The 20,774-nt window shown below is 43.1% G+C and overlaps 1 protein-coding gene across 1 annotated transcript in view; it reads right to left on the bottom strand.

Moving 5' to 3' along the window:
- The window catches only part of T265_01820 (hypothetical protein), a gene marked incomplete at both ends in the record, with an annotated part of 79,476 nt that overhangs the window by 45,825 nt on the left and 12,877 nt on the right, over nt 1–20,774 (bottom strand). Inside the window, 8 exons of the mRNA XM_009165930.1 lie at nt 1,746–2,365; nt 3,468–3,678; nt 6,990–7,112; nt 8,898–8,981; nt 10,075–10,185; nt 15,185–15,343; nt 15,644–15,982; nt 18,778–18,967. Of these exons, the coding sequence (XP_009164194.1) occupies nt 1,746–2,365; nt 3,468–3,678; nt 6,990–7,112; nt 8,898–8,981; nt 10,075–10,185; nt 15,185–15,343; nt 15,644–15,982; nt 18,778–18,967 (1,837 nt within the window). The remainder of the gene's footprint in view (nt 1–1,745; nt 2,366–3,467; nt 3,679–6,989; nt 7,113–8,897; nt 8,982–10,074; nt 10,186–15,184; nt 15,344–15,643; nt 15,983–18,777; nt 18,968–20,774) is intronic.

Below are 20,774 nucleotides of genomic sequence, written 5' to 3'. Positions count from 1 at the left end.
AATGTAGGCTGGTGGTGAAACAAAGGTGGATACCAGAGATGGTGGAGGAACAGTGCACTTAAGCCTACTACTGTGGACGTTTGTAGTTAGTCAATACGTTTCTTCCGTTTGCCAACATCCTGTTCCGAGTTATTATACCAGAATCAGTCAGGTAGCCGTCGACACACTATCGTGGACCGCCGTCCAGCGCAACTGATCTATGGTTTGTGGTTTTTAATATCACGTTTAAAAACTAGCACAACCCCAAACCAGTCCGTTGATAACAACTTTAGGGGTCTAACCAGCGGCACAATATTAAAACGGGTTTACTAGATTTGAACAGCCATTCTGTCATTGTATTGGTCATCAGTCAATGAGTGTAGCCTCGTTATAAACAAGCCACGGATTTCGAATCTGACTGGATGTGTGAGATAAAGCTGTGACCGGACTCTGAGGAGCGTAGCCAGATAAATCATCTCTTCCCTGTTAGGACGAGGTACGACGGCATAAAACGGTGAAACTAAGTGCGTCCGCCCGGAATTGAGTACTATCTAAGTTGAAAATGACAACTTAAGCTGAACGTGCTGTGGAAGCTATTTGTAGAGGGATATTAGTAGGACCGGCCCTTTCTCCCGCGGAAAACAGACCGCCTTTTTGGCCAAGTCACGAGAATTTGTAATATATGTTGTGAACTTACCAACAGATAGTTTCAGAATTTATCGGGGATATTAGTCGAGTTATTACCAAAGTTATTTTATGAAAATCTGCTGCATATTGTCCCAAAAGAAAGTGCTTCTTTCCTAGTGCCCATTTTCACTTTGTATGTGCTCCGCTGTACTTCACCTTTGTTTGAGACAGTGGAAGCTCTCAGTCGAAGGTCCGGTCCTCTTCTGCCTGTGCCAGGAGTGGTTGGGCTTTATGCATCTTCCCCAAGTCGCGTACGGTCGCTGATCGTACCCGTTCAGATACGTAACAGAATTCCCCATAGGGTTAGTCAGATCACATGGTGGTGAAACTGTACTACTTATTGATTGTATTTTAGTAACACTTGCCTTCCGAATGTTTAGTATCGTGTAAAGTTGTCGCTGGGTCGCACGTGTAGGATACCGCTGACAGCATTTGCGTTGTTCCAATAGACTATCAGAGATCTTATACATTTGCGCTCAACACGCGTGGTTTCCGTTGGAGTTAGACCAAGTTTTCCGTAGTTTCACCATCAACGCGATGCATGCAAATATTCTAGAGGACACTTGGGACTTTGTCAGATTGCTTCCAAATATAGCTCTGCAAAAGCCGACGTAACCCTCAATAACTTACAAGAGCCTTTCATCGATAGTCAGCACCAATGTAGGCCGTTAGGTAGAAGTGGTCTTTGCGTTGTCTTCCACATTTGACCAACAACTTGACTGACCGGTTGGTGTGACGAAGCTGTCGTGTGGAAATCAAAACGCTCCTGGGCAATATGTACCCATATGTACCCAACTCTTTAGAAGCAGTGATTTCCCAATAGATTCTATTTCTCTCTCATTCTCAACTTAAGGATTTTCATCCGAACCTGAAAGCACTTTGACAGTATTGAATAACCAGTCGACGATATTATCTAAGCTGTCACGATTCCGTCTCAAGAAGAGCATATGGACTTGAGTACGCAAAAAGACAAGGTATTCTATGATTGCCTTCCTTATTTGACATTATGTACCAACATGATAAGAAACAACTGAGCAAAACAGGACCCGTATGGCACATATGAAGCAACAACCACTTACCAAAAACGAGCAGACCATATAGAATGAGATGAAAAAAGGATAAGCAAAGTTCGATCCACAGTTGGCCGTCGGCCCGAAGTAACCCAACTCCTCGAGTTTTGCTTTCGGTAGAGGGAACTGCCAGTCCAGTGGATTCGAAGATTCCCCATAGGGGTCGGGTGTGACATCTGACAGTCCGGCTGGATCAGCTGACGGCACCTCCATATCGTCCTCGTATTCATCATATTGAACCTGCTTACGAAGTCGTTCAAGTCGAGGTGGAGTTAGGCTTGGATCGAATGGTTGCGCATTGGGGGGTTTAAACGCCGGGAATGAATGGGTCCATTGATCGGGATAGGGAAGGGAGGAAGTGGGTAGTGTATGTGGTTGCACGTGATTTTCGAATGTCCCGTAAAACTTTGTCTGGTTTACTCTATGTACAGAATCACCGTTGGGCGAAGTAGAATATGCTGTCCAATTCATATTATCTGAAAATAGTGGAGTGGTCGTGTTCTGTTCAAGTAGCAAAGTTCGATTATCTGGTAAGGTGAGGTTCGAATCAAAAATTCCAATCTGTTCCAAATAGGCTCGAACGGCTTTCATTTCGGAATCGGAATGTGGATCACATTTGACGGCGGGTTCTATGACGTGAAGTAGATAAAATGGAAAGTTGAATAAAACGACTGTTTTAGTTGGTATAACAAGATGTTATCTACAGTCACAGGGTTGCTATCGTCTTATGGGTGAACAGCATCAATCCAGACGTGTTGGAAGACATAAATGTCCCAACTGAGTAGGAGAGAATTATATTGCTGCCACAACCCGTGGCTAAACAACTAGCCGGAAGGTCGCGGGTTCGTTACTCCGTGCGGTTTCGTGAGTTACTCAACACAGCTGATGATTACTAAGAAGCATGAACCAATCTGTACGGTGCTACTCTGCTTTTCAGGATAGATTGGCCTCACCGACCGCATGAAATCTCTACTGAAAATTACCAACTCTCCTCAAATCAGCATCAGTAAATTAAACAATTGACAGTAAATCGAAAACAAAAGTAGGGCTAACAAGTGTGTATGCTTTGTGACGACTTTCTCCTTGTTGGATTTATTGGGCAACTGAGGTAACAACGTCATGACTTGTAATCGTCACAAGAAAACTAGGACATTGGGCACGTCAAGCAACTCACTCAATATCCAGGAATGTAGTGTCAGTAAGCATACCTACCATCTTGGAATTGATGACCACCAGAGAGCAATGTCTCCTTGATTGAAGGACAGTATTCCTAAGCGACATCAAACGCTCATGGTCGTAGCTCTAAGTAAACTAGGTGACTGAAAAGATACCATACAGTTAGTGCATTTTAACGTCTGCAAACCAAAACAGATGTCTAGCCTGTTACACCCGATGCAGCGCTCTTATACACTCGTGGGAAGCTCGGCTTGCCAGAGCGCAGTCCAGAGCAGAAAAAATTGGTAGGTAGATTATAAACGAGATTGTTTGAATCAACAGATCGCACTGTATTTTCTGAACCAACTTAAAAACAAGCCTAAACTATGTTACGTCTAGAAAGCCTCTCTTCCTGAGCTACGAAGACCAACTGAAAGACCAACATTGTGAATTCACTGTTGTTTGTTCCTCTTCTCGTTGAGAAAGCTGTCTATCCACGATTTGTTTTGTACAATCTTCCTCCGAACAAGCAAGACGTATGCAAATCAACAAGGTGTGCGACACTGCTGCACTCACCGTTCACACAACTGAGCATAATCTCTTGCCATGCCTCGCCTGTTGCCGATCGAAAAAGGACAAGCAGAGACTGAGGGAAGGTTTGGAAGTGATTATTCCGATTTATCGCACTGTCCACGTTGGTCAAAGCGATCTTTCCAAACATTTGCATTCCAATGACCGCATAGATGAAGAATAACATGGTGATCAGAAGAGCTACATACGGAAGAGCCTGGAATTGTAAAAATCGATGGTGTTGGGATAGAACGGTTCATTTGGTTTATTGGGCATTGCTCAAAGTTGAGAAGGGCATTAGGTTTGATATGTTGAACTGTTTTGTACCAGTAGCCATCTAGCAACAAGTAGGTCAATACGGTTGATAGGTTACCTATAAGATAGATCGCAGTAACTGACGAAACCTCGTTGAAACATTTGGAAAATAGTTAAACAGCCAGCCATAGATATTACGTGCATATTGGTCGATCTGAAGTTTAAAGAGACATTTAAATATATTACTCTCTACACTCTAAGGATAATAAAATGTCCCTTCGACAGAAGTACTTCCTATAGGGAGAGGCAATCGGTTTGCATCAGGCGATTACAGCATACGTTTGGCACGGACCTGGATGTATTCTACGTTTTCAACACCTTTTGTGAGAGTGCGATGAGGCTTTATTCCGCCTGAGTGTATTCCTTAAAATTTTTAACTAGGGTTTCCTCCGGTACATGTCACAGTCGCAGCGACGAAGCTAGGAAGGGGCAACGGACAATCAACTAGAATATGAGTCCTATTTATCAGTAGTTGAACTGTAGCCGTCATGCGCAAATCACTTAGACGCTTATTATTTTTCTACCATTTAAGACACTGTCCATGTCTTCCTTTTCTGTGAGGAATCTGGCAATAGTAGTTTTTCGGAGTGCGTAAAGCGCACGGCGGTAATTTAGACCCATTTATTAGTACTACAAGACTTATTTTCTTGTCGAAATGCGCCTAGTTGCAAGTGGACGTTTTACTATGTGGAGCCACGGCCGGGTGCGTAACACCGGTTTGTTGAATAGACCTGATTTCAAACACTAGTCGCCCAGTTATGATTGCACCGGGCCCTATGGAAGAACCAGTCGACAGCAGCGGATCAGGCCTGTGGTTTGTTGAGACTATTGTCTGATGGTGAATACTGTTCACATGGTTCCCGTTTTTCCGGAATGACTTATCCAGATCTAGCAGCTGTCAGTTGCAATTTGCTAGGCTACTGTGTGAATATCCAAACCCAGAGCTAATGTAAACCATTGCTCATCCGTATATTTCCTGGGTTATTTCGTTGAACAATACACTAAAGTGAAGGTAATTTCTGAAGGTACATGTACACTTGTGCAGCAGGATAATTACTGTTTAAATCCTCTTTTCAGAATCCTAAGAACGAACCCCAGCACATCCACCAGATAATCTCTCTCCGTGCATAGCTTGGGTGGAAACGGATAAAGTAAACAGCTAAATATGGTTTCAATGTTTTAGTGAATAGCGCAATGTCACTCAGGTAATACACGGTGGCGAAGCTTCATTTGGGTAAAAAGACAACAATTTCTACGTTTCTGGTTGCCTCAGATTAGATTTATTTACCTTGCTCAGAAGCTTTGGTTGCCTCTTCTCACTGACCGGTCCATTTTTGTGTGGTTCTACATAAAATCCAGTTAATTCAATGCGACTGTCCACAAATACACTATCTAGATTCTAAGGTCTTTCCGTGGCTAGAAACTGCTAGCTTCAGTTTGTTGAATTGCATGGTGCTTGCGTTTTGAGAAGGCTGCACACCTGGGCTTCACTCATGCCAAAGCTGTCGGTTTTAGTCAGTTTTCTTTATTTTCTGTTTTGACGCAATCGATATTGGAAGCGTTATTGGAAGAAATGTTTGTTGGTCCCTTCGCGTCATGGTGATTAATGGAGCGGTATTCAAATTAACAGTAGAAACTCAATCTATTGTGCAAAGGATCAGCTAAGAAGCTCACAAGTAGTCTCGTTATATGTGAGTTCGAACAGATGTACGACTATCGTTCTCCTTACTTCAATGTATGTTGAAATCATACGACTGTATGAAGCCTGGGTAGATTGGACGAATTCACAAACTTGACTGACGCAGATCACCCAACAGAACACAACAACAAGTATCTGAATCTATAGAATCGATGACACTGACTGGCGCGCACGCCCCCACAAGTGTGTAGTTGATAAAACCAAACGCATGTTCGTCGAGCGACGAAAGGACTCATTTTTGGAAGTTAACGCATGCGTGGCGAGTACCTATTCACCAATCCCAGCAGGCTGAACTCTTCTAGAGCGGCTTTGCTCGGAAAACATCCAGTGTTTCATGATGCAAATAATTTGGTATCGGAAAACTTTCGATTTCCCCACAAAAGCACGAGCTCTTCGAGGCACTTAATAGGAGGTAGCAAAGTACTAGAAATAAGTATTTTGAACCCATTCTATTGAGTAACTTTTAAGAGGGATCTCAGCGAAGAGGGTAGAGTGGGCACCTCTTTGGTACTGGCCACCCTTTGGGGAAAATATTTCAGATGATAAGCAACTAGTAAGAAGCGGAAAACAACACGCGTTTTTGCTAACTTTTCATGAAAGCGGCTTGTGGTAATGTGTCAGATAACGGCAAGTTCTGAATACGACATACATTTGTCAGTGTATGAAGGAAATCAGCTTCCACTTTTGATTATTCACCCGAAAAAAATGAGCTTATTTGCACGTCTCACGAACAGTCATGGTTCGTGTGACCTTAGACCATTAACCGCGGATTCCAGCCGATCATATATGTCAGTTTGGCAGCTCATCAGTTGTCGATTCTTTCTAATTATTAGTTTGTATTGATCTATAGCATGCATGGCTTGTACCAAATGCGTTATGAACTACTTTCCCGGGGTTCAAGCAGAACACAAGGTTGACGAAAACTCGGGGACTGCGCCTACATGATGAGCTTCAAGACGGGCGAAACTGGTCGTGGGCTGTCAAAGAATTTTCAGCAACTTATGAGTAGTGCGTTACGTCTATACTTTCCCTGCTGTTTTTTCAGCGATAAAGAGCAATTCTGTGCATGCCCGTTTGTCGGCTTCTTACCCTTGCACTTGAACCGATTACTTGATATGTGAGACACTTTGTATCAAGTATTTGGTTGTTTACTACCGTATTACGATACCAGCATCTTCCTGTTTGGCAAGACAGGACTTGAAGATGAGCCCTCAGCCGAACAGTAACAAAGAATTATTCGAGGCCAGGGGGTATTATTGAATGTGTACGGTTCAGTGGAAGTAAAGATGTCGAAGCTGAAATCTCAAGGACGGAAGGAACGTGTTCTTAGGGTGTCGCGCTGAATAAACTACGAGCTACAGCTGTCATTCTAGGTGGTCGATTCTTCTGTCCAGCTTATCCGACTGTCTGGGGGAAAGGGGGAAATGTGCTGGAGTCACATCGTTCTGAATCGATTTTGAACAAAATACCTACTGCTAATACTCATCACACTAACACAAAAATATCCCACTTACCTGGAACGATTTGACAAACGTCCATAGTAGAGTGCGGATGCCTTCTCCTTTGTTCAATAATTTAACAAGCCGCATTACGCGAAAAAGTCGGAAGAAATTGATGCTGATGAACTTCGATTTTTCCTGTACCAAGGGGAGAAGTGTATGGATGGAATAAAGACTGAGCAAGCAACATACATTTAAAACGGATTAAAGTCAGCGATGATACAAGTTTGTTAGGTCCGATCCCCGGTTTTCTGTGCTTTGTAGAGACAAACAGTCCGACACTCTGTACAGATAGCTGGAAAATAGCAAACTTTAAACTGATAAACTAATGATGGTGATAGGAGATTTGTTAGTATTCAACAGAGATTTCGTCCTGTCAGTCAAGCCAATCTATGCTGAAAAGGCTTGAAGCATTGAACAGCTGTTTTATCCTTGTTGGGAAACATCAGTAGTGCGCACATCGCGAAGCTCAGATAGTTTCTACCCCGCGAACTTATGAATGCACATTGCCACGAGCAGTTGATTAACTCTCACAAGTTAACTATTCATTGTAGTCTCCAATTCAATACAAACAGAACCTAATGACATATACTTCACCGAAAAATTAGCATTGTACAACAGAATCACGATCAGCGCAAAATTCACTGAGAACACATCAGGCGGAATCCAAAACTTAATCAGTCTGGCGAGAGAGTTGTAAAAGACCGGCGACAAAACCCATTTTTTTGTTTCTGTGATTCTTCTAGGATTCTAAGTTGGCATAATTTAATCTCCGAGTGATCGCCCTAACCAAGTCACGTCGTGTGGCGCGCACAGTTTGAAAGGCCACCAAGAAAGGTTTCTAGGCTAGAAACTTTAATAACCCAAGGCACTCCGAGAAGACATATTGGAAGTTGATACCATAAACGCACATGGCTTCCGCTGAGGGATATGCAAACTTTGCGTGGTGAGTGGAACGGCGAGGTCAACGGTAGTTAGTGAATCGCACTCCAAAGAACTACGTTGTGAATGAGCGCCGTTATCTTCTGACAAATTATTGTTTTCCATGGTTTTTGAAGTGCGATTCGGCTAACAGTAGCCCGACAAGTTGTCATAAATTTCTGAGGTAACGGGGACAGCTTTTGAGACCTACTTCCAAGACTTGGGGGACAAGGTACTTCGGCTTAGCCTTATGTCTCTGTCTCATCTTTTGCTGTTCCCGATCCAGTTCTCGAACCTCATCGTTCAGTTAAACAATTCTGTCCCATAATTCAGCCAGTATAGCCCAAGTCCACAACTCGTAGTGGCGGGGAAAATGAAGAGAAGGCACTTTGTTCAGTTGAGCTGAGAAAGGATCAAGACCGGGACGGATTCATGTTAAGACTGCAACTGTGACGTGGTGTCAAATAGATCGATCTATCTATCCAGTCTTGATAACAAAGTGGAGTACTGTTGATGTTACAATACGGAATTCGGTGTTACGCGTAGGATTAGCGGTCCAAAATGTCAAAAAAAAAACAATTGGGTTCGAAAGCCTATGGCACCAGTTGCACGAAGGTAAGCAAAATTGTACAACAAACAGCTATCGGCGACGCGCACGCATGCCTGTCATCGACCGGCATCGCACAGTGTCAAGGCTCGCAGACCAGACAACGGCGGGTGGAATATTGGCTCGGCTCAGTCTGGCGATTCTGATTGGTGGTGCGATCACACAGAAATCACGATAGATCGGCTCCAATAGACGAGGAAGCGGAACATTGATACATACACACGGAAAGTATCTTGGTTTCGGAAGAGGCGACCTTTGTGACATGGTGAATGACGGATACGAAGGTGCAAAATAGGTGGAGATCAAAAGTACATGGGGGAAGTAAGCATATGAGCAATTATTGTGTCGTTGGACGCACTGTTACGAATAGAAAAACGCTCAGCACTATTACTCACCGCCAAATGCGACATATTAATGTCAACGAAGCTTCCGATTACTATGATGAAATCGAACACGTTCCATCCATCGCTGAAATAGTTCTGTCCAAAAGGGATAAAGAACGGAGTCAGTTAACTGGAGCTAGTGATGGAAACGCATCCAGATTTTCATGGAAAACACCCTAAGGTCAAGCTTCACCCAGCAAGTGTTTTACTGGTATACCCAGTCAACAGTAACCCCTCGGTTGAAACAAAGGCCACCTGGGGTGTGAAAAGGACGGTGAAGTAATAAAACCTATGTTAGACGAATGTGTGTACCGTACCACTGCGAGGGCACTAGCAGCTTACTAAAAATACACCACTTGGCTTCCTCAATCCACTTGAGCTGTTCCAGCCTTAATGTGTCTGGAATTGGAAGGGGTTTTAACCAGGTGACGAAAGATAGGCTAAATGGCTCTCTAGTGTCCAGTCCTGGTTCCAGTTTTTCACAGTCATGGTAGAAAGTAAACCTTTTTGGTTTACGATATTGAGTAACAGTCAGGAGTGGAAACGAAACAATCGTTTGTTTGGGGGACGAACAGAAGATTGTCGGAGATATATTGATCGGTCATGAAGGTCCGGTGCTGTGAAAAGGACTCCGAAACTGATATGATTCATTACCCAGGGTCGAATTAACTCCGGGTGCGTCGCGAAATCCATACTTGTTCAGTGTTAGGGTTTGCGTGTACGCTACCAGTGAGAGATTACGGAGTTGTATCACCCAGCCTTACCACTGGGTTTGTTGAACCGTTTAAACAGCTGAAAAACTTTCCTTGATAAATATCATCATTGGCGAACCGGTATCCCGGTTCGGAATACCATAAAACGGGGCCCGGGATAAGCACTCTATCCTGATTCGATTTTGTACTACAGACTAACAGCCTAGACTATGCGGGTGACCTGTGCGTCCTAGGTTAGCCATAATTTAACAATGGCCCCGACTGCAAGCGAATTTACGTCAGAGAATAGAAAGTGTCTAACTGATCAATGTCGATGTTCTCATTAGCATACTACAATCCACAACTTGCTGGACAATGCCATTTGTCTACCGTCTAAGGCCACAGTTGCGCACACCTGCACGTTACCGCTAGTGCCAATGAATGGGAGCAGATTTGTGAAGTATCAAGTATAAAGATGCGCATACTGGGAGACTCACTTTGAAACCGAAGGCAGCAAGCTTCAACACAAACTCCACCGTGAAAACTCCGGTGAATATCATGTTCAAGTAGTCCAGTGCATCAGCATAAGCACCAGGTTGTCCTTCAAACTGAGAGCACGGGGATGGTTGGGCGGATCAATTGTGCTCAAAGATGAAGGGGTCAGTCACACATTTTGGGGGGTGATTACAATTACTATCTTGGAATGATTCATTAGCATAAGCTCAACCCTCTATCCCCAATTTAACCAGAAATGCGAAACAAACAAGAAATTTCGCTTCAGTCACAAGAAGGTGACTCAGACGGCACGGTGGAAAATTTCAACCGGCGAGTCCATCTGTGATGGAAGACTGAGAAGTAATATGCAGTTGTTTGGTACCCGTTGGAGATAAACAGCAATAGGTATCTCACGAACCACTGATGAATTTTGAACCCGCGACCTCTGAAAACGCCAGATTACTTGACAGTGAGTCTTTTATCAGTAGTGCGATCAATGCGCATTTGAAAAGCATCTAGCTTCACTAAATGTCATTCATTCAGACCACATCATGTTGACTGACTACTTGAGTTACGACCGAAAGGTCTCGTGCTCCAGTCTCCATATAGATGAGGTAGTTGCATGCCTTTATTGATTCCCACGAAGGGCGATCTAGCTCTTTTTAGATTCACGGCTTTTCAGAATTAAGTTACTTGGCTTTCGGGTTTAAATCTCCATTGGAAACTACAAACCTCCCCTCTATCTACCAACTGGAAACGAATAGTTCCCGTACGATTTTAGGTGGCCCTGAGTTCAACTACTCTTGAGCTGCATTCAGGTTGACACTCGTAGGTTATCCCCATGAGGCGAGATCTTCCTGTCAGCTTCAACTGGGGGTTTCCGATCTGGGATCGTTTCTCCAACCCCACCTGCGATTGATTTCGATGCGCAAGCTTTTACTTTTTTATGGGCATATGAGTTCCAAGAACTTTCTAGCTGGGTGTGAGCTCGGCTGCCTAGCCTTACGCGAGGCAGTCTTTTGAGCGATCGAGGGAGGAGCATGTGTGTGTGTAGGTTCGACTCAAAATATGACTCAGTTATCAAGATCACATGCCAATGATCTATTTGTGAATTGTGTTTGCAGATCAAAGTGCAAAAAAAATGCAAGTGTACACTAGGAGGTCTGTAAAATAAGTCCGGATGGTCACAGAGGATAATGTGACTGCGAGACAAAACAAACCTAACTGGTCACCAAAATCAATTCAACTGATTAAAAAAATGGCAACTGAACTACTCAGATTGCATGTTGATAAAAGGAGAACAGACTGACTAATATTCAAAATTTAGGTACATCCTTCTACTGTAAAATGAATTCCCATCTCAGCTGTGGTACACTTATTCTGTAAAAAGGACACTGTGATATATGTTGCTCTCATAAAAACCAAATCCAGTTGACGCACGAAAGAGTGACACGTGATTAGCTCGTCGCGACATTGAAAACTAACATGCAGATCGGTTAAATGAACAACTTTTCTAAACTTCAGACCACATACAATGCATACATACTGGATATAGTTTACTTAACCGAGTGTTGTGTTATGCTGAAGTGTGAAGCGCGGAACTTCATCTGGTTGACGATGTGTTAGTTTGACCTGTAGAATACCGGACTGATTGCTTCTATTGCATACGATTAGACCGCTGTCGAATGGAAGGAACCTCAAAGGGGTTGAACTCAAAGTGAAATAACTCACTGAGTAAATGACAGGCACGTAGCGTGTACCGTTAATCGATAATACGTCTACTAATGGTGGGTCGATTCAGTTGTAAGTGTAGTGACAAAATCCAAAATGGTGGTAACACTACCACAGTTGATTGTGCTCAAAAGTATTCACGCTTGCAATGTAGGTTGAGAACGACAACAGGTATCGATTCCAATCTGACAGTACGATTTTGGCTGCTGGTTAAAATAGTTTAGGTGATAGCTCTGGAAAACACTCAATTTTCGGTACCTTGTGATTTTGACATTCAAATGCAGCACTTCACCTATTGCATCACAAAAGGTTATCAGATTACACGGACATCAATTGAATAAACGTCGCCACGTTGACACTATATTCTCTTCCCAGTGGAATGAGACGAAATTATATAGAAGATGGAAAACGGTTACTTTAGTTCCTCGATTGAAACGAATTCTCCAAATTCATTCCTAAAAGAAAGTGAAATCTGATCAATACTTTGCCTCATTCAATGCACCTGGAATCGAAATTGTTTTCGGAAGCACAACGGACTAGGAGCTCGGTGGTCGGACCAATGGCCATATGATTCACAATCAATTAGCGCACCCGAACTAACAATATATTCTAATACCGCTAGCAGCGAACTACATATGAAGCTGCTTGATGGATATCCAGCGATGATCGATCAAGAATGTCCTATTCAAGAAATGTGAAATTGCAAGACGACTGTGACAGCTAGGAGTCACTTTATCTACTGGAACTTTGCCATCACCTCCTGTTCGGTGTCGAACGTGTGCTTGGATGGCCAGTCCCGACTTGGGAGTATTTTTACTTCACAGCCTTTGGTGGTCATACGGAGTCAAGTAGGGCATTCTTCCTCAGTTTATTTCTGAGTGATTATGTGGGAGGTGCGCGACAAACCTGCGAAACAACCTCATTTAACTCGGTGAAAATGCAATTCCGTAGAATCCAGAGCATGTAACTCGTCAGTTAACAGTGGGCAAATTTTGCTAAAGCGTGAAACTCAGAACTTTCGATATTTGATCCAAAGAATAATTTTTATTGGCAATAAAATTGAAAGCTTCAAGGAACAAGCGGAATTATCAAATTTTCCATCACTTTTTCCCTATCTTCTCGATGACCTACAGCATTTGTGGCGTCTTGAGCGACAAACGAAGAGTAGAGTACGGCTCATGTGGGCCGGCATCGTCATCCGAGTGAAATGATGTGTCACCCAACAAACGTTGGTCATGCGTGCATATGAGGACTCAGTATTCAGTCATTGTCCTGAATACCTCATCACCTCAAAACCACACTCACGCTTCACCTGAGATGACCTTGGCCCTACAGCCGTTGGGTTACTCCGTTCAGTAGTCGGCTAAAAATGGAATCATCACATTCAATGATCCTCTTGAGTTTGTGGTGGAACGAATTAGAGAACTTTGAATTAGGGAACACAGAAAGTCATTCATTCACAGAAACTAGTTTAAATTTATTTACAGCGTAGCCTCGAAGACTGGCGAAACATCCTCAAGATTCTGCTCTTGCTCCAAATCCCTCTAACTAGTTACAAGTCGAAGAGTTTACGCCATATAACAGTTGCGACTGTGTCGTTTTCTGACTTTTTCTTATATGTGCTTGGATATCTTCCGTACGGAGTTGAACGAAGATATCCGGAACATCACTTGAGGCCTAGTACTCTTCAGTTTAATGAGGTCGTGTTGAGTCAGGTCCGCCAACCACTGTTCAGGAGGAAAATCGATCCGAGATGTTTGGTGGAATTACTTGCAAGTTAACAGATACAAGTCAATTACGGTTTCCGCCAAAATGGTGATTTACCGCACACGTCGAAGTTTGTTAGGAAGCGGGCAACTTCTGGATTCCTGACGAATTAGGACGCGCCACCGATACCATCATCATTTATGTCATGAGCATAAGTGAGACCGCCGCCCTCGTGGTCTTGATTCTAAATGATGCAAACTCGGGCGATCAAACCCTGTTAAATCCAGTTGATGCATCTTTACTGAGAACGAAACGCCAGGAGGATTACCTCTTCAGGACGGATCACGGTGTTTAAGGCTTTGCTTTGTATTCGATCTGGTGATATCCTTTAGTGTTGTACCAGACGTGGACAGAAATTCACGTAACTTCAATGGTTAATGTCAACCTCAGTGATTTAACTAACAAAATTACCTGTGAGCAATATCGTACTAGTTGTGTGGTAGTATGCCTTCAAATTGTAAAAGAAATTCAGGGGTAATTAGTACTTTAATCTTATGCGACTGGTCTTGTACATGGATACATTAGGTGAAGAGTTTCGCCGTTAGGAATGTAACGGATTTGACTGCTACAATGTTATGGCGGCTCCGATTGGCTCAAGCGCATACGGCTAACGCCGGATGACAAAAACACCGAAATCCACCCAGAATGAACAGCAGGTTTACGCGTAACGCATTGTAGAAAAGATTTGGTTGTTGTAGGAAACACGAAGGCAAGAAGGTCCAATGAGAAGCAGGCAACGAGACAAGGCAATCAGTCGATGTGATATACTTTCTGGCTAGTTCTAATGTACGTTTTTAGTTAATTAGTAATTAATCAAGTTGAAAAGCACAGTGGTGATTTTTCGGTCTTCCTTCACCACGTGGCTCCTCGAAATTTCCGGAGTCAAAGTAATTATGTGCAGATATCTCCTAATTTTAGAGCTTTCGGAAAAATGCAGAGTACCTCGAAAAAATTAGACTCTTGCGGGGAGAATTCTACCCAGCAAAATAGTCCCAAATGGTCAGTTGAAAGTACTCTACTCTGAGGAATGGACTTTACTGAAGTCTCCAGAAATGGACGACCACATCACCATTCTGAGAACAAAGTTGCAGTTCGGAAAATATCTTCCGATCGGTTCGGTATTGTGCGGCCGGGTTTTTTTAATGACACTGTCTCCCATTGTCTTATATCTTATGTCTGTGGCCAAAGTTACACTGATTGGGAATGAACTATACACGGTTGTGTAAACTCCAAGCAACATCACACTGGCTGCTAACTCCCGATTTTTCTTGGAGGCAAAAACAGGGCAACTCGAGTTCGATCGAGGGCTTGCCACAATGCGCACTGAGTTATCGAATTACTTATAAAAAATCCGTACAGTGTATTCTGTCGTAAACGCTGTGGCTTAGGTAGTTACAATGTAATCATACTGTGGGTTAGTGGATTAAAAGGAAACTTTTTCTGAAAAAAAGTCAAGTAAGTTACAGAATCTACAGACAATCAAATGAGGACGAGAATCGGAAAAGTTCTCCTCATTCTTCAAATCATCAAAACCCGCAAAAATAAACAGATATTGAGTAATTCTAGTGGCGACAGGGATAATTGTAAAGGCTGGTTGGATGGATCAGGGCTCACTTTCATTGCCAAGGAGATTGTGTTGATCAGAATGAAGATGAAGATGCAATACTCGAACGGCTGAGAGGTGATGAACCACCAAATTCGATACTGGAAATTCTGTTTTGGTATGTATCGTTTGACCGGGCGGGCTTTCAAGGAGAATTCAATACACTTGCGCTGTACATAAAAGGCACGGAACACGAGTGAGACGAGGTCTGGTTGTCCATCACAAACAAATTAACACAGAAACAACGCAGATTGGCGGGAGTTGAAACCGGATTATACTCTCGTTACCTTACACACACAAACTGGGATTAGGAAAGGTTAAATTAACCCTTCTTCAGGCGGTTTTTTCAGTATGTTCGAATCGGTTTGATTTTGATTGGGATTGTGCCGACTTTCCTCATCTCCTGGATTGTAGACTCCACGTCCTGATCGTTTAGAATGAATCCATCGATAGAGGAAGTAACCTCCTACCGCAGCCAGAATGACTACAAGAATCGGGACTACAATAGCCGCAGCCAAAGCCCCATCACTCAGACCCCCGCTGGATTGGGCTGCAGATTCCGCTACTGCTGCCATTGTCCGATTTACAATAGTATCGTTGGGATATGCCTCTATGGCAATTTCACGCCTGCGTCGGATCAAGTGGGGACCATCGATACCGGCTGATTCGGTAACATAGGGCAAAAACGGTAGGCAAGAAGTTAAAGATCCACAAGCAACGACCTTGAGTTCGGTATACTCAGGAGACAAACAGGAATCTAGTCCACCTTCAACCTGGTTGTGAGGACTCAATGCAACGGGATAGTTGAACTGCAGCAAATAATGAACAAATGAATGGAGTCTAATGTGACCAATCAGGAGAGTGTTGGTAGACGAACCAATTGATATCGCTGCTCTATGGCTATCACGGGTACAATTGAGTAGTACGCTAACTTCCGATTGGTCACCATCCGCACCGACTGAGTACAGACGAAGTAGAGTCAATGGCAGTGATTCCGCGGTACATAGTCGATTGGAGAATTGTACTTCCATACATACAGATGACGTCAAATTCTCGTTTTCTTTTGTAACGTCTAGGTAGCTGTGCAAATCGAAGGCGCGCTGGTGTACATACGAAAATTCATACGTCCCTGACAGAAGAGAGCTAATGAGTAGAACGAAGAACATTAGACGCCCAACGTTTTCATCCACAGGCAATTTTAAACAGCATTTAGTGGTTTAACTTGTCCAGATAAATCCTCATCATGGTTACGTTGCACTTGGATGTATGTGGGGACATATTCCTCTTACGAAAAAAATGTAACATGTCGCAGCCGGTACCCTGGCCGGTGGCGTTCTTATTAATAGCACATGCAGATAAGGAAATACGAGTGGTTGTGCTTGAGCAGATGCTATTGGTCAGTCCAAATGTTCGCACGGTGCTTTTTATCTGACTCTGATCGATATCGCACGTCTTCACAGACGCCAATGTCTTTCGTTCACCCCAATTCGACCTAACGCGAACCGAGGCTGCGCATCCGCATCCAATCGAGCGATGCACACAAGCACACATGCAACCAAGCGTGTAGTCGGCACATGCTTGGACATCAAATTGATGACGTGCATACTCCGTCTTTGTCCTCGTCTTGGTGCGCACAACCAGCCGATTGGCGTTTGAGTTCGACAGCAACAGTCAAGAAGAGCAACGGAACACTCGAGGCTGTATCGTATGTGTGTGCGCGCACATACGAATAAGGCGGATGTGACCGAGCGCAAGCCGATAAGAGTATGCTTCCACTACCGGTTCATTCTATGACCGTGTGATGGCTGATGGGTGTGATTGAATACGAAGTTCAATAACCGGGAAGCTGTTGCCAGTTTGCATGAAAACTCGATTGCCTATGGTATCGATGATACAGTAGTTAGGGTTCCGTACCGAAGGCGCTGATCTGGTGAGTCGAACCACAAATTAGTTTCTTAAAAGTCATATATGAATGAACGTGTAATGAATACGACTGTTGTATTCATGGGCTGAATGAAAATCTTTCAGTTGGTGACGCAGCTGAAACACGAGACAGCCTTCATCCTGCACGCTTGATTGAGAGACATAGTAGATGATGGATTTACTAGTCTCATACTAACTTCGCCTCACTTTGAAAATGAGTGTACATTTGACTTTTGATGTGACACTCCCCACAGGTATATTCTTCCGCCCTTATTTGACAGTTAACATTTACTTATTAAAGATGATTTACTCTGTTACATATTTGTAACTAAGCTCTAGAGAGCGCAGTTGTGAAGACCCCCAAAAACAAACACGTCAATGCAACCGCCAAAAACGCGCTCACTGTTCAACCGATCACGTGACATTCTCATGCGTCTTCTTGTTCCATTCACTCGCATCTTGAATCGGAGGCTGTCAATTTATATGCGAAACTGTGAAACTAATATTATCGCTTCTATTCCAGCGATCTATTAAATTTGATTGAATTTCTTATTCGTTGCGCCCATATAGTCCATTTGAAAATCAACTATCAAAGGTGACGTTTAGTTCTTGATTGTCGCTCATTCTTGAGTGATTCGGAACATGATGTCGTGCTGTTTAGAGTTTGCATTAAATTTCTCAAATGAACCCAAGGAAACAGTTCGCTACTTGGAAGCAGAAAATCAGTGATCCACAAGTCGAACGCCGCATCAGATCTTACCAGGCAGTGTTCTACGAGCGGAGGACATCGGTCGTTACTGAGAGGAAATAAATTCAACTCTGCTCGGTACCGGAGACCATTCGTGGTGTCCAAAAGTTGATCAGCCGAGGAGCGATTGAACACTAAGCCATATGAAGCAAAACTACACTGTTAAAAATGAACATAAGTTTTGGTTAAATGCAGCGACTACCAGTCAGTTGAGGCTGAAAGGTACTGGGTCCGAATTTATGGCCGAGGGTTTAAGGTTTGTATTGCCGTTTGGTCTGTCGCGGCACACATTGTTGAGGATTTCCAACTGGGACTATTTGGTACAGGGCGAGTTCACAGGTTAAAAGTTCAAACCCTCCACACCGGTTGGGTTACTAACTTCCCTATCTCATTTTCAGTTGGTTAACAGCGCAAATTCACGACCTCCAGAAGGTTTCACCATAGGCCAACATTCAAAGGTTTTGATGATGGACATGAGACGACAGAAAAGACTGGATTCATCTTCAGCTATAAAATCCGGAAACATGTTTTACAGTGGTCATAGCTGTCAGATTTTCATTCGCAAATGATCTGGAGAAGCATAGATGAACCATATGGCAACCTTGATAGCAGTCTAATCTTCATTCCAGATACGTTATCAGTTTCATATATATGTGTCACACATTTCACAACATATCACTGGCAAAGCGCTCAGTGAGTAAGTTTTATGAAATTTCACTAAACGACGCTTCTCAAATATACCTCTCAGGTATTGAATGTCATCAAATGAGAAAAGTTTTTGAGATTCAGTTACACTCCATTGAATCCAAGAACCCATGTCACTTGTCGTCGTAATTTTGTATCCACATTTCCTCCGACCGTACTGACTGTCTAGTTCAGTTTGCGTTATCAGAGCTGAGAACAACCAGCACAGCTGGGCGTGAATATACTCACCTGATTTTTGTCCAATTCACAATTTCTATATTCTTGTTCACCTTCTTGTTGGAATGTGACGATGACGAAACCAACAAAGATGTTGATCATGAAGAAGGCAATCACAATGATGTAGGCAACGTAGAAAATTGCCACAATCGGACGATTATTGTACACCTTTCCATAGTCTTCCGCATAGGAATCGATGGAGCTTAAAAGGAACGGAACGAATAAGTGGAGTGGAGTTAGCCGATTTGACCAGGCCGTTATCAAGACTCGCAAACTGGTCTGACCGGTCACCGTATTTTACACAGGATTTACAATCAAAGACAAATAGGCAGTCTCAACTGCTATGAAAGTGTTTTTAGCGTCTATTGGAGTGTAATCAGCAAGGTTTTGCATCGGAACATGGAGTTGTAGTGCCTACACAGTTCGTTGAGCGGGATTTTCCAACTGAATAGGTTGTACAAAGGCCGACATCCGTTTCAGTTCGTGTGACCTTTGGTACACGCAGTATATTTTCTTGGCGGAGCACATTACTCACAAAGTTGCTGATAACTTTTCGACAACAACTTGCTTCTCTCAGCTATATTCTGGCCACAGATTTCAGCGTTTAAAGTGCAGATATGTCCCAACAGTAGTCAAGAAGAAAAACAAAAAGTCCTTTTGTTGTTTTATAATTGTGGTGCCAACTGTGATCTGGATTGGACCCAGAGTTGGCTAGTTTTCCTCTCTCAAACCGAGAGGTTCTCAAGCGTTGGCCGCTTGAAGCAGATGTCATTCAACTATTGAGGCGGGGAAATTTTCGACGGGATATAAATAGCCATATAATTTGCTGTGCATATCCAATTGAAAGCTTAACCTTATGCACCTATATCGGTTTATCAAAGCTCTGAAGCGATGAGAAGGCAAGAAAAAAAGCTTCTGAAGAATGATTCTAAATTCCGGAAAACCCATAGAGTGGCAGTCAAGAAATGCTCTGTGATAGGGCAACAACATATTGATTGAAAAGAAACTGACCACAAACAAGTCAGCGCTGTTGTACGCAACACTGTTTCTGGAACTGAGTCCTTCGTGACTGGTGTGCTGGTGTGCAGAGAATCTGAGACTGATCAAAGTCAGTGGTTAAGCTGCTGTTTCAGCCCTGGTTAACAAGGTAAGCTGTCGCAAGCTACCAAGAACAACTTGGCTCACTTCAGAGCTATTATTATACCCTTTAAAAAGTGGCATTTGCACACTAATCTACACGTAAAACCTAGTACAAAAAGACTGCGCACAACCCATCCCCCATTAAAGTTGATTAATCCCCAGAGTTAATGAAAAATATGTAGTAAAAAAAATTCCTGGCTCTCACTTCCTTTTTTTGAATTGGAGTTCAAATACTGTCTACTGGTTTCCAATGGTACTCTTATGAGCAGACTGCATTCAGTGTCGGTGATTGTGCCATGGTCAAAGCAGGAATGTCATGTGACTATCCTCAAATCTCAATCCGAGCATTCTTTAATTTGAACTTTCCGCGCCTGGAATTTGTATATGCCTAAAATTTCATATGTACCAACAACTCGACTAGTTAGTTTTTTTCTTCAAAACATCGTGAGCACTCTGTTTGTTACTGTTCCAACCAGATCACCAAATCCGCTACCGTGAACGCATGGATGCTTGCGTGCAACAGGCATGCAGACACTAAGCCAGCTATATACGTACTTATTCGGAGCTTGGTCAGATTCAGGAATTCGGTCATTTTGGCATCCGAATTCCACGGTTTATTCTGAAAACATACTTTTGTTAAAAACTATCGGCACGCATCGTAACAGAATCCGAAGAAGGATTCAAGCACATAAAGTTCAGCCACGACCAAAGAAGTTGTGTGGCGTCACTCACCCTTCAGCTGCAAAGTTCACGTTGTGGGAGTGGGAATTCCGAGGAAAGGGCCACCCTATCTGCGGTGGTGTTCCTTGGGATTGAGGGTAACATATTTACCTTCTATATATATATATATATATATATATATATATATA

Source organism: Opisthorchis viverrini, assembly GCF_000715545.1.
Source record: "Opisthorchis viverrini unplaced genomic scaffold opera_v5_20, whole genome shotgun sequence".
NCBI classification, from domain to species: Eukaryota; Metazoa; Platyhelminthes; class Trematoda; order Opisthorchiida; family Opisthorchiidae; genus Opisthorchis; species Opisthorchis viverrini.
The sequence above is the reverse complement of the archived record's forward strand: the minus strand, read 5'-3'. Positions and strand labels throughout refer to the sequence as shown.